At 36.4% G+C, this 13982-nt stretch overlaps 1 protein-coding gene across 9 annotated transcripts in view; it reads right to left on the minus strand.

Moving 5' to 3' along the window:
• Positions 1 to 226: 226 nt before the first annotated feature.
• The window catches only part of BICRAL (BICRA like chromatin remodeling complex associated protein), a 51137-nt gene continuing 37381 nt past the window's right edge, over positions 227 to 13982 (minus strand). For 8 of the 9 annotated variants that reach the window (XM_054819862.1, XM_054819860.1, XM_054819859.1 and 5 more), the window contains 8 exons: positions 12245 to 13945; positions 10331 to 10430; positions 8978 to 9075; positions 7104 to 7165; positions 6828 to 6973; positions 6566 to 6660; positions 4926 to 5028; positions 228 to 4111 (listed from right to left, as the gene is read on the minus strand). In XM_054819862.1, coding sequence (XP_054675837.1) covers positions 3309 to 4111; positions 4926 to 5028; positions 6566 to 6660; positions 6828 to 6973; positions 7104 to 7165; positions 8978 to 9075; positions 10331 to 10430; positions 12245 to 13945 — 3108 coding nt within the window. In that variant the 3' untranslated portion in view covers positions 228 to 3308. Of the gene's footprint in view, positions 4112 to 4925; positions 5029 to 6565; positions 6661 to 6827; positions 6974 to 7103; positions 7166 to 8977; positions 9076 to 10330; positions 10431 to 12244; positions 13946 to 13982 lie in introns of all 9 variants that reach the window. The other variant, XM_054819858.1, reaches the window with a different exon arrangement.

Below are 13982 nucleotides of genomic sequence, written 5' to 3' on the forward strand. Positions count from 1 at the left end.
GAGCATGTCTCAGCAACCTCACCACGGCAAGATTTCGAATGACCACAGAGCAGGACCGTTGGCAATCTTGTGACTTGGAGATCAACATTACTGTAAGTAGTTATAATGCCACGTGAACCAAGTCCTGATAGCATATGTTCAGAAAGATTTGTGAAGAGTACAGAAAGTTGGCTGGTTAAGTATTTTGTAGCAGGGCTACATTATAAAAAGCAGAAGCGTAAGAGTATTTTGCAACCATATTACTTTAAACTGAGAACAATCATCTTTTGGAAATGTAAATATTCAACCTGGTTAAATCAAGACAATCACAGATAGACGTTTTTTCCCAAATCTTTGGCTGTATTGCAATGGTTGTTTCAATTTGTAATCTCCAACTAAACATTTCCTATCCATGGATTAACAATATATTTACTGACTTGTGTCTTTTAACAGTATTTATCCAACATAACAAAATAAACTGCAATTTTTTATACTTTTTTTTTTTACAAAACATTTTATAAATATTTTTACAAAATGTATACAAAGCAATTTCAAGTGAGACATACTTTACAAATGAAGGTATTTAAGCAAATAAAGTCCATACCACACTGACAATAAGTGACACATCCTCTTTAAGTGAAGTCAGTCTGTAAGGCCTCCCTAATCTAACAGATAAATTATACTAAAATCTTCAAAACGAACATAGTTTTCTTAATTGCCAGTTTAAAATTTGTTTTAATATTAGGCAGTATTAAATAACATTGAAATCACAATGCTGATCCAGCAAAATAATGAAAACATGTTTAAAGTCATGCACATTCACAATACTTTGCTGGACTTGAGCCCATATCATTAATAAATTCATACCTTTTTTTTAAGCACAACAAAAATACAATTCTTTCATTTACCGCTTTACCACGTACCAGAATTCCTTTAGAATTGAATTCAAAGGAGTGAACAACACAACATTAACAATCTAAGATTTATCTTGCTAGGATTGTTCAATGGGTTCCTCTCATAAGTAGTTCAGAGAAATGTGTCTGACCAAATCAACCATGATTACTTTTTGTAATTTGTCATTTTTTATATGCCATGGTCCCCCATCCCCAAATGAGATCCAATAGAAGACACATAGCCTGATACTTCAATTACAGATTTGCTGTAGAGAGGCTGGAAACCCCATACCCATTTTGAGGTGGTACAAAAAACAAGTGGATCAATGAATGTGCAACTTTACTTTTTTCCCTATTAAAAAAAATTAATTAACTAGTTAACATACAGCTGTGTAGCTTACTGTTTTCCTTCCTAGATAGTTTAGAACAGTTAACTTTCCAAAATGATAAAATACGCATCAGGATACACAGCCATGAGCATATTATTAAATCTAAAAAGGCAAAAGGTGAAGACTATATTGTCAGTTTTGCCAATAAGAAAACAACTAACCACCTGAGAGTCTATTCTATGGACACCTAACTAAAAATTTAAAACTGGCAATACTTATTATTACCTTGAATATTTTATACAACACTTGGGAATGTTGGGTTTTTACAAACATGTACTTTAAAATTGGCACAATTTTTTTAAATGGCAATTAGCAACATACAAAACCAGTATTTCCATTCATGTTGAAGGAGAAATGAATTTTAAGGAAGTTCACCTTTCTCACATTGCTTTCTAGATTTGGTTTCCTTTACTGGTCAGACAGTGGACTGTAGCTCAATACTGAGTTGTACCATAATCTTCTACACAAGGATCTAATTCTGCTTTCTTTTGCGCTATTCAGATGACAGCAAAACCTTTTGTTTTCTTTCCTGGCAATGTGACTGACAACCACAGCTTGTCACAATGAGCCTCTCTGTTATGAAAACCATAATCAGCAAGTCTGGAAAATGGCTGGTAATTCTTCTAAGAAATCGTGGAGAAGGTCTGGGGGAGAACATGAGCATACCTTAGAAACCACAAAAGCTATATCCTCCTGAGCAGACATATGTACTACACGCACGTGACAAATGTCAGCGCACTTACGTGCACAAAAGCACTCATGACCAAAGTAAACTAGGAAAAAGCAGCATGGGCAGGAAAAAAAAAAGTCATAGAATAAAATAAATAAATAAAATAATAAGATTCTATCTTAACAACATGACAGCAAGCCAAATACAAACCATGCAATGGTTTCACTTGGCTCTACAATATGAATTATAATTACATACTTTTTGATATGTTTAAACAATGGGATTGCTGATTGACTTTGGTCTGTACATATCTTGATAATTATGACTGCAACGGTGGATGATTTAACATTCTCTGACAGCGAAAAGCAAAAACAAAAATAAAAAATAAACACTGGCCTTTAAATTTAATCAGAGTAAGGCTAATGTCCTCTTAAAATATAAGCTACAAATATTATAACAGTTTTCAAATAAAAGTGCTTTTGACACTTGGTCTAAAAAAAAAAAACCCAAAAAACAAACAAATAAAAAAACATTTATACCACTTCAGAAAGACTCAAGGCTGACTACATCCAATTATAAAATGCAAAATCTCTTCCTCAAGAGTTAACATATATATGTATTATATATATAAATTCATGGCTCTATCATGGCCTCATCCTGTACACGTTGCCATTTACTGGCTTCCATTCTACCTTCCTTAGTCAAGCATTTATTACTTCATATCATGCCACTGTGACTAAGATCATATAATATCATCCCACAGACTAAAGTTACCCACTACAAATATACCATCAAGTACTAGTTTCTGCTCAGAAAGCAATAGAAAAGCACTTTAAGTTTAAATTATGAAGCCTTGTAAACACACTGATGATATCCTTCCAACTTAAGAATCCTAGAACACAGATTCATTAACAAAGCAAATAATCACTTCTGAATAGAGGTACAGTGGGTTTTTGAGCAAAACTAAAGATCTGATAATTTGTGGAAGAGAAGGGTAGGGGAGAATTGTTGCTTCCATCACTTCTTAAAAACATTTTCTTAATAAATATATCCTTTCAAATGACTGTGATTGTCAGTATATTACCGTATTACATAGGGCCTAACAACCTGCAACCTCGTTATGTCGCAGTACTGCACAATTATCAAAAGCACTATCGTAATAATACTTGAAATAGTAAGGCCCTAACAGACTGCATTCTAACAAGGATTAACTTTACTTGGATATCTCACTGTAACCACAATGAGTATTGCTCTCAAACACAGAACAGAATCTACTTTAGAAAGGTTAACCTTAAATGCATGTCAGGCTGTACTTGTGGTGTCATTCACATTTGCTTCTGCTAAGAGAAACATAACTTGTCCATGGTACTGTAACTATTAACACTCTAAGATACTATTTACAGCTGCTTCTAAAATAGAGTCAGTTTCTACAACACCTTCACTGTGGTCTGGAATAAATTTTTCCAGGCAGTTTTCCTGTGAAGCAATAGGTGAAAAATTAGGAAATTCTAATTCAACTGAGCCGCTACTTGTTGCCTCATTTTGTGGCTGCCTCCCAGCTTTTTTAAGTTCCAAGATGTTTTTAAATGTTGTTTCTAAACTCTTACTGAGCAGTAAGTCTTGCTGGGGTTCACCAGAGCCTTTCCTGTTATCAGGATGTAAAACCTCATTCTTTGGAGAGCTCCTCAGAGTTTTGTCTTGGAGGGAATTATTACACGTTACCTTTGAGAAAGACTGAACTGTGTTCCTTGATATTTTATTGTGTGTTCCATGACTGCCTCTTGACACAGTTTTTGACAAGTCTTCAGAACTCGAAGAATTCTCAGTGGACTTGGCAAGATCTTTCCCTGCCATCTTTTCTTCACAAAGGGCCGTGTATTGGCTCTCAGAAGAACAATTAGCTTTCTCAAACTTTAAAGCTTTAGTGAGGCTCTCAGATTTTTTAGTAGAAGCTATTCCTTCTTGTGGTGTCAGAACATTGTTAGGCACTAGAGGATGTTTACTGTGATTTGTGGACTCTGTTGAACTGGATTTTGGTCGGTCTCTGGCTTGGGTTTTAGTAGTCTGACTTCGAGAAGCTAATGTTTTGCTAGACTGATGGTCGCTTTTGCTGGACTGTGCTTCTTCAGCTGTTTTATCAAATTGTTTGGCAGAACAACAAAAATCGGCCTGATAACCATCTGAAAATTAAGTAACAACATTTTACTTAAATTACCTATACGTCAAAATAACAGACACTTCAATGTCGTTTCTGAGTATTAAAATTCAAATGACATCCACAGCCTACAGATTCATGTCTTTAAGAGACATACACATGCATAAGTGTTCTGTTGCACCCAGTGTAGGAGATTATCACCAAATTAATCAGCATACTACATATGTATGTGCACTGTAAAACCAGACCAAGGGCACTTCCCAGCATTCTGAATATGCAAAATGTGGTATCGAAGATTAAAACCTTCTTCAATACATCCTCTGAATATCTTTTAAAATATGCAGAACATTTAAATAAACAGCAACTCTTATCTTACACAAATAATGTGTTTCTAGTCACTACGTTCAAAAACAGTCTGGTTAAAAATGCTGCCATTTAAGTAGCTATGACATTCCAAAAGCAAGACTTCATTAAGATGAACAAGAGCATTCATGCTTCATACAGCAGTGTTCTTTCTGACTGCCAGCAAACTCACAGATTCTTCCCTACTAGAATCAAGACCACACAGGAGTCCTCACTATTGCCAAAATAAAACTCAGAAATACCTATCTGCCAAACAGGTCAAATATTTTTTTTTCCCCAAATAACTGCCTTCAACCTTACAGTGTCTCTAGATTGTTGAATTTAGGAGTTATTAAAAACTTAACTTGCAACTGCTTATTCAGTATTGCAATTACTGGAATCCCTAGCAATCAGTGCCTCACTGTGGCCACAACTATTTTTAAACACTTCATACTTAAAACTGCTTTTGTAAGATTTGGAAGTTAACCACTACTTACCAGGATCCACTAGTGCAAGACGCTTGTCCCGGGTCAGAGATGCCCTTTCCTCCTGGTTAAACATCCTATCGATCATAACCATTTCTGCAGAGGGATTTATCCGCTGCAGGAAAAGTTAAAAAAACAAACAAAAAAAACCCAAAACAAACAAAAAAACAACAAACCACAACCATCTCTGTAGTCACTCATAGGTTGATAACAAATCAAAACATTTATAGCTTAATTACTCTTCAGAAAAAAAGAATGCCGTTCATTAGATATTTGCAGAGAATGTTCACAATTCCACAGCATCTTCAACAATCTTGTCTGTGACCCCAACCACTACTGAAACTCAACCACAAAATATTATTTACATTTTATGGTACATTTTATTTGTTAAAGACTTTAAACCAAGGAATTACTATTCCAATTATAAGAACTGTACCTTTGCAGGACTGAGTATGTTTACCACTGTACACCACAGTTTTTTTACATTATACAGGTATCTTTCTCTTTCAGAGAGAAAAACAGCAAAAAACCTGCAATGGGACCACGCTATCATCTTGTTTCTGCCCTACACTTCTCTGCCATCCTTCTAACTAGTTGGTGCTGAGTTCCATTTTGCTGATGGTGCCTTCAAGCCAGGTGGATCCATTCATCACAGAAGAAAGTTCACTGGTAACTAGTTCCAAACCTGAACACTATGTGAAATAACCTCTTCAAAATGACTGCATACAACATACAGACATACAACACCCCAGATGCTAAAAGAATAGATTTTAACCTCCATCCCCTCTTTGCACCTGCAACTACTTGCAAATATTTGATGGTTAATATCTTTTTTAATGGGACTGCTACATTCCAAAACCATATTAATTCTAACACTTCTATTACATATTCCTGTCTCTAAAGCAGAGTGATTTAAATGTCTATTATTCTCAAATTCAAAACTCTTCCACGCTTGAAAACTAGCATGTCTGAAGCCACAATGACATTTCCCAATCCTTGTAAAAGACATTCTTAAAAGTAACTTTGTCAGTTTTCTTTTTACCTCACACCTGGGATTGTGCAAGCACTTAAATCAGAAGTATTTCTGATGAAAATGTGAGGCTCCATCTAGCTTCTAATGAGGAATAATGACTTTCTAAATTGTAATATGATTTAGCTCCAGTTATAATATGGCCAGAGGCCTCTGAACGGAGCTTTTCAACGTTCTTTCAGGCTCTACCACCCACAGAAATATACAGAAATCACCTGCCTGATCACCACAGCCTGTTCAGCGCAAAAGGAAAGCATAAGCAGAGAGCAGAAGTTCACGTGTCTTAAGTGTCTCTGGAACTTATATACAACAGCACCCTTTCTTAGGTGGTATGTGAAATACAAACTCAACCCATTTCACTGATTTTAAGATGCGTGCATACACTTAAAAATGCAGGTTAGCTACTGAGATTGCTGGTGCAATCAGAAGTACACTGGCTATATATATATATCTATGTATCTCTAAAACCTTCATATATATTTATCACCTTCATAAGGCGATAAATAGTACCAACAAAATTAATTGCAATGCTATCTGTCACCTTTCTGTAGATGTACCTTTTTTTTAAACAAACTGAATCACATCCTATAAACACAAAATGTACCTGGGTTATACACCTTACCATTGCATCTTCTATAAGCAAACATCTGTATTTGTTCAGCATAGACTGTGTCCTCTTCAGAAGCTGTGTAGCTACAGATTCAAATTCACTGTCCACTAGAAAGACAAGAGTATACTTTCAAATACTGCTCAACAGTAACCAGAAGGTTCAATAACCTGCGCAAATTTAAAAATGTTCCCTTTCTTATTGCTTTAACTTACATACAGAATTTTCTCAATACATTGATTACAAATGTATTGTCAATTTTTAAAAAGAAAATTACCTTTTCTTAAGTCTTCCTCTGTTGGCAGCGATCCCTGGCACACATGGTATGAAAGGAGTCTCTGAACTGCATCATTTAATGATCTGAACCGACTTTTATCTGGTGTCACAGCATGCACTTGATCCTTCTGTAATTGCTGTAGAATACTACAATGAGAATTGAAGATAAAGAATTAACACATACTCTTAATAGAAATGTATACACTGTCAGAAACTAAAAAGAAATTAACATTAGAGGAAGTATCTGCAACAAAATTACAAAAGAAGAATGACTTACAAAGCTCCTTTAGTCAGCTGTTTAGCAGCAGGCCTTTTCTGTCCAACTAAATGACCATCCACCTAAGTTCAAAATAAAAGACAAATTACAATACATCCCATCCTTTGCAAAGTCTAAGTTTCAGCATTTATTTCTGCCAATTACGTGTATCAGCAATACTAAGTGTAACCACCACGTAAGTATAAACTTTCAGCTATCTCCTATTTTCACAGGGCACTGTATCAATGAAATAGGGAGGTAATTTCTCTTACATAAACCAAAGGTCTGAAATGTTTGTAGGCAAATTCCACTGTAGTGCATATACATGTCTCGCTAGGAAAAAGGCTGGGTATCAAATTTAGCAGGTGAAAAGAAGAAAAGGTACAACTAAAAACCTTTCCAAAGAATTCTGCTCTCAAGAACTGTCTCTACATTTCTCAGCTGATGTCACCTTGCCTGATTTTGATGGATCAGATTATCTGTCAGGAAAGCAGGCTAAGGTTGCATACTTAAATTCTCAAAAGCGGGCTGGGCGCGGCATGAAAGTGGCTCTAGGAATTCTGCTTCTGTGTTGACGCTACAGATATGCCCATCAGGTAGCTCTACATAATCTTCTCCTTTCCTTAGACATTTACGAAGCCGACATTTTTCAAGGGAACACTATCCTAAGATGTGAGGCGCTCTGAGGTGGTAAAGACTCATATTCCTACTGTATCAGAGGCATTACTGCAATCCAATATTCTCCCAAAGAAGCCATTCTGGATCAAAGAGTCTTTAATATGAAGTTGCGTTTTTTAGTCATGAAGTCTTACTAATTAAATTGGTCATAGAGCAAAAGTTACTTATGATTTTAAAAAAGATTGCATGAAAGCTCTTTTGAACTACAACATGGTTAGAAGGAACAAAAAAAGCATGTGGTACAGAGCACCCTTCTTAGCAAAGTAGGAGCAGCATGAAGCAGGCACGCTGTAATGGTACTTGCCAGCCAAAAAGCCTCTAGCTTCAGAGCAAAAAAGTATTCACCACCAGGAGAAGGAACACCTGACCAACAACTACAAAACCAGGCTGAACTCATAATTGAGCACTACTGCATCTTCTGCTCTACTTGTACCTCAGTAAGACAGGGAAAAACACTCATGTCATACTACACTGACAAACAGATTTACAGCAAGGAACAAAAATTCCAAATCAGATCCTCCCCTGTTTTCTTCCATGATTTTGTAGTTTAGTTCCATCCACAAAGCCCACGTCTTCAAGCCTATGTCAAACCAGTGCTTCTTGCTCTCAGCTAATCAGTCCATGAATATAACAACTGTCTCCTCCCTCCAGAAGCTCCTGTATTCCCTCTTCAAAAAAACTGGCCTCCCCTTCCAGCCACAAACCCTGGAAGCAGTGTTAAATTTCTGTACATAGTTGCCATATATAGGAGAACTTTTGGTGGTTAAAAAAAAAAAAAGAAAAAAGAAAAAAAAGAAAGAAGACAATGCAGTAAAGAATAAAACAGACGAAGACCAGATGGAATTTTTCTGCTACTTCTCACAAACCATCCCCTCCCAATCAGCTAGAGAATAGCTGAGTTGGCAAGAAGTAACGATAACAGTAGTTCTAACTTACGTCCAACTCAAGGAAGAACTACTATGTCATATGCAATTATCTTCAGGGAATGGTACAAGTCAGACTCAACTTACTGAATTAAATCTCGAAACAGCATTCAGAATACCAATTTGCAAAATACTCAACATTTATTATGTCAAGGTTGAATCTGACAAGCTTGAGTGACTTCATATTCTCAAAAAAATCCCCAAAAACCTAGATTATCAATATGGAATTGAAACATCTGTAACTTAGTAAAATTTTAAGGGAAAGGGAAACACATAAATAAAAGTATTATCTACCTGTATACTCTGTTGAACTGATGATGATCCTATTACTTTTTCTTGTGGCTGTGCTGTTCCTAGAGATTGTTGTATGATTTTTCCTCCAGAGTCCTGTCCTATTAAAAATACGTCAAAAAGACCCTGTCATCCTAAGCAAGAACAGAATAATTTCATTTACCTATCCTGATCATTTTACTTGAGTTTTTAGCTTTTAGGAGAAAGACACGTCTCATATGCTTAAAAGCATTAGTGCAACAACCCTGTGGAGAAACTGGCTCATAAAAATGAAACAGGACTGATATTTTGTGTTGCAAACTACCAAAATCCTCAGATATAAATTATCTCCTACCATAGTACGGCAATGTAGGAAGAAATTCAAGTACCGTATAGTGTCCCAATAATTTACTCAAAATTATACAGTACATTTTATTAAGCTTTTCAATACTAACCCTCCCTCAAGCACATAAATGCATTTTTTCTAAAAATCCTCAAAGTATGTAGACAGTAGGCATCACAAATTTTGTTTCTAAATCTTCTAGATGGGCAGACTTCCTTCAATTGCCTTGCTCAGGAATTCAAACATCATCTTATCAGCCGCAGTACATTACAAGCAACACAAGTAAGAATTTATTATTTTTGCCAAAAAGCCCCGTACTGTGCTGACTGTAGAGCACTGCCTGGACAGCTTGCACATAACACTACACAAAGGGAAAAAAAAAAGCAGGTAGACTATGGGACCTTATTCAAAAGGGTTACTTATGTACAAAGATAACATGAACGTTATTGCATTTTTCTGTTTGCTTTGAATATATTGGTTTTGTTCTTTTAGCAGCATGGTGCTGCTTGAAAAGTCCAGTATTTTGCCATGAACAATGTATTAACTATTCTAAGTCACAGTGACGCATTCAAAAATAAACCGAGTGATGACAGCCTGCACATAACCTTGTAATTGCTATTTTTCTTTCCTCTGTATCAGAAGCTGCCATCACAAGAGAGGGTCTAGAAGTTTCATAGAATTTTTATCAGATGTCCATATTTTGAAAATGACTTATTTCTATTTTCCTAGGCTGAAAAAAAAATAAGAAAAATGAAAGAAAGTACAATTTTGGATTTTATAGAGGGGAGAAATAATTGCTTACTGTGGAGATTCAACTTTTCACCCTACAAAATCAAGCACCATGGTTGGGAAAAATAAAAGTACACATTCAATATTGAAAAATTTAGTTTGTCGTCTTCTAAGAATAAAATTCTGATAACCTTTAGGACCCTATCAGCATGAGCCATCAATGCAAGTCAAACAACATCGAAGAACCACCAATTTCTGTTGCTGGAGAAAAATAAGAAAAGTATTTTAAAAAGACCTTAGTTGACCTGATAGTGTGTTGCTCAGAAGACTTGTTAGCTGAGGCTGTCTCAAACTATCCTGCGTCTTCGATGCAGAAACTGGTGATGTCTGGCTCACAGCTTTTTTCTGTGCCACATACATTAAAAGAAACAAACAAAAAAACCCAAAAAAAGACAGTCAAATATTTACTGAAAGCTTTAACAGAGGAAAAAAGCAAAAAAGGCAACTAAAATTCAGCTCTACACATCCTTTTTCAACCTCAAACTCCTAAGTGGTGAAATTTCAGACATCTCAATTCCTCCTAAGTTCAATAATTTTATAAAGTAAATCAGAGAGGAATAGAAATTACACTAACAGTGCAAATATACATCAGTTACATTCTAGAAGACCCATGATTTACCACTACAAGTGGCCCTCAGAATGCTCAGCTTTTGAGTCTCAAAACTGCAAGATGACTAAAGAAGCTGTCTCCACAACAAAAAAATACACAGTGGAACAAACTGCCCAGTGTTTAGCAACTAAATGATACATGGTTTATGATACAGTACAATATTTAAAATACAAGTACAAACAAACTAAAAAGATTCTGGTAAACACTAGAATTTGTTCTCTGTAGTTCCCATTTTCAGCTCTGAAATTTCAGCACAAAACCAAAATGATCTTTTACAGCAGTAAGAAATATTATGCTTTTATAACTGCTGAAATTCACTGACCCAGCACGTATCCTACAAATAGGAAGATATAAACACGTGAAGAGAAAGTCAGACAGGCCTCAAATTACTCATCTGCAAACAAAATGTTACAACCTGTGCTAACAGTTTTGACAAAGATTGAAAATGCAGTTCTACAACATGTTCACTCTCGTTTTCTAAATAAACGTTATTTTCTAAGACACATTATTTCATTGTCCATTTTGGTCCTGGTTAAAAAAAAATCCATTAGACCTCAGGGAAAAGAGAAAGATCTAACATAAATAGTGCAAATGCATTCTGAGACAGTTATTATCAGTATTTTATAATGCTCAAGGAAAAAAAAAGGGCAAAAAAAGGACAGAAGTGGAATAATAGCTTGTTGCTAATTGTTTGACACATCACTGAGCTAAATATTGGCTGAGTTTGGAAGTTCACTTATGGAAACAAACTTGATTGAATATATACTGCAGCTGCATCAACTGGACCAAAAAAGACCAGTTCTCACCTTAAAAGTAAATTCAGAATTTATTTTTTTTAGAATTGTTACTAAGTAGACCTCTTCTTAGAGAAAATATTTTTTAGATGTTATGCTTTTACAAACTGCTTTAAAAGGCATTTCCTTTTTGAGGTTTCTAAGAAACACCTCTTGTCTTGTCTTTGCTTCAAATTTGAAATCTTCTAAGTGCTCCAGACACACAGAACTACAGTGGGCAAAATGCCAAAAAAGTTAAGTTTTTAACAGATTGATTTTGGATGGTAAATAACAAAGAGAAACCCAAGAAACTTTCTCATCTCTGATTTGAATACGTCAAACCCTGAAAACACATGCATAGTTTTTAGTGAGGTAAAGAGATTCATAAGTGCTAAGAATGTACCCAAGACTTTACATCTAGCTCTATGGTAAAATTTTCAAGAGAGCCGATAGCTGTATAATCTTACAATGTCCATTCCTTCAAATGAAAGAAGAAACAGATCAATGCTAAGCAGTTCTGAAAATATTACTGTAAATCACCAACAAAATCTTCTGAATTAATGACTCATTCACTTGGTGATAAGACTTTAGAAAATACTGAGTGAAATGTCGTCTCTGGGTTACAGTACTTTTCAGCAGTTCCACAGTATTTGCAACAACACAAACAAGCAAAATTAATATTCTCTGTATTAACACTAACTTTAATACTTTGTTAACCAGATTTCAGCATGGCTTAGAAGCATATCTTTGCCTACATTCTCAAGCAGCTTTCGTACCTGACTGAAGGCAAACTGTTGTTGTGTTACTCCGATTGACGTGTGACTAAAGGTGCTGACAGATTTGGAAGAGGATGCTGGAAGACGATGCGACGAACTGACGGGAACTTGAGTTCTGTTCTGCGTGAGTTGATCTCCAGTAAAGTTTCCTCCTGATGCGACAGACTGAACTGATGGTCCCAAGCTAGGATGTACTGAACCAGAAGAACTTGCAACAGCAAATCGATTAGAAGCTGACATATTTGAGACTGTAGACTGCCCGGGTGACATCGTAGTAAAACTCGATCTACCTTGAGAAACATTAGCTTGACTGGGTGACAAATGCACCACCGTTGGTGATGCCTGCTGCAGTGGCACCTGTCCACCAACAATTTGTGAAGTTCCATGATTTACTATAACTTGGTTTCCAGGAGCTGTGAATGTCTGGCCAGAAACAAGCTGAACAGCTGTGTTCTGATTATTCAGCATCTGTCCTGAATATGACTGGTTGGCTCTCAGCATGTTTGTAGAGTTCCTGTTGAGCATTACATGCTCAGCAGACACTTGGCTAGGAACCAGCTGGGAAGGCTGAGTCTGAAGAAGTTGTCCATTTATGGCCTGGACATGATGAACTGAATTAGAATTAACAGACAAACTTGTAGGTATGAGAAACTGGTTTTGAGGTGTGTGAGGCTGTCCCATAGGAGAATGGATAACAATACTACCTCCGGCATTGCTAACTGTCTGAGGTGTAACTGATTTTCTTGTATTTTGTTGATTAACAATATTAACAGACATATGAGGACCAACTACTGAACTCTGAGGTGAGTTTGCAGAAGCAAACGGAATCCCTTGCTGTACGTGATGTTGCTGTATTCCCAAGTTATTCACATTGTAAGCAGTCTGCTGACCCATCTGGATAGGCTTTGGTTGGATATTAACAGGAACTTTGTTAGAGTTCGGTGCCAAACCCCTTTGAATGATGATATTATGGACAGGCAACGACGTCTGAAAATTTGTGCTGTTAAATGGAACTGTTACAGGTTGTGCTACTGGACTTGAATTTGAGTTACCAAACAGTGAGTTACCATTTGGAGTTTGTCTATGAACCAAGAGGCCACTACTCATGTTTGCAGGCGTTTGTTGACCATTGCCTTTCAGTATTATCTGAGATCCATCAAGGTTATTAATGGTCATCATGGAAGGTTGATTACTAAATGAACCAATTAGCTGTATCTGCCCAGAACCACTAATCTGGCTGCTATTAGACAAATGCTGGCTGGGAACACTAATTCCGACATGTTGCATAAAGCCATGTTGCACACCGACTGTATTGCTTGCAAAAGATGCTCCAACAGGTTGCTGTACCACTTGAGTGACTCCTATAGGTTGCAACGTCTGACCTGAGTAATTAGAAACATTAGAAGCCTGAGTAAAGGATGCTGATGAAGAAGGATGAAGCTGAGCTTGTGCAAACTGTTGGCTAGAACCTACACTGGCATCCAAATACGCCTCTTCTGCCAAAGTCTGTTCAGTAATATTGGCCTCCTGCAAGGACTTCTGAAGAATATCAAAAGGCTGATCCTCAGTAAGATCAGGTAAAGGAGAAGATACAAGTTCATCTTCAAGAAACTGAAGGCTACTGGACAGCTGCAGTCCATCACTAGGCCCCTCTCCAAGCTGACCGCTTACACCTTTTACAGACGACTTAGGATCAGTGTTCTGAAATGCAAAACAAGAAATTAATCATTTTCAGAAA

Source organism: Grus americana, chromosome 3 (genome assembly GCF_028858705.1).
Source record: "Grus americana isolate bGruAme1 chromosome 3, bGruAme1.mat, whole genome shotgun sequence".
NCBI classification, from domain to species: Eukaryota; Metazoa; Chordata; class Aves; order Gruiformes; family Gruidae; genus Grus; species Grus americana.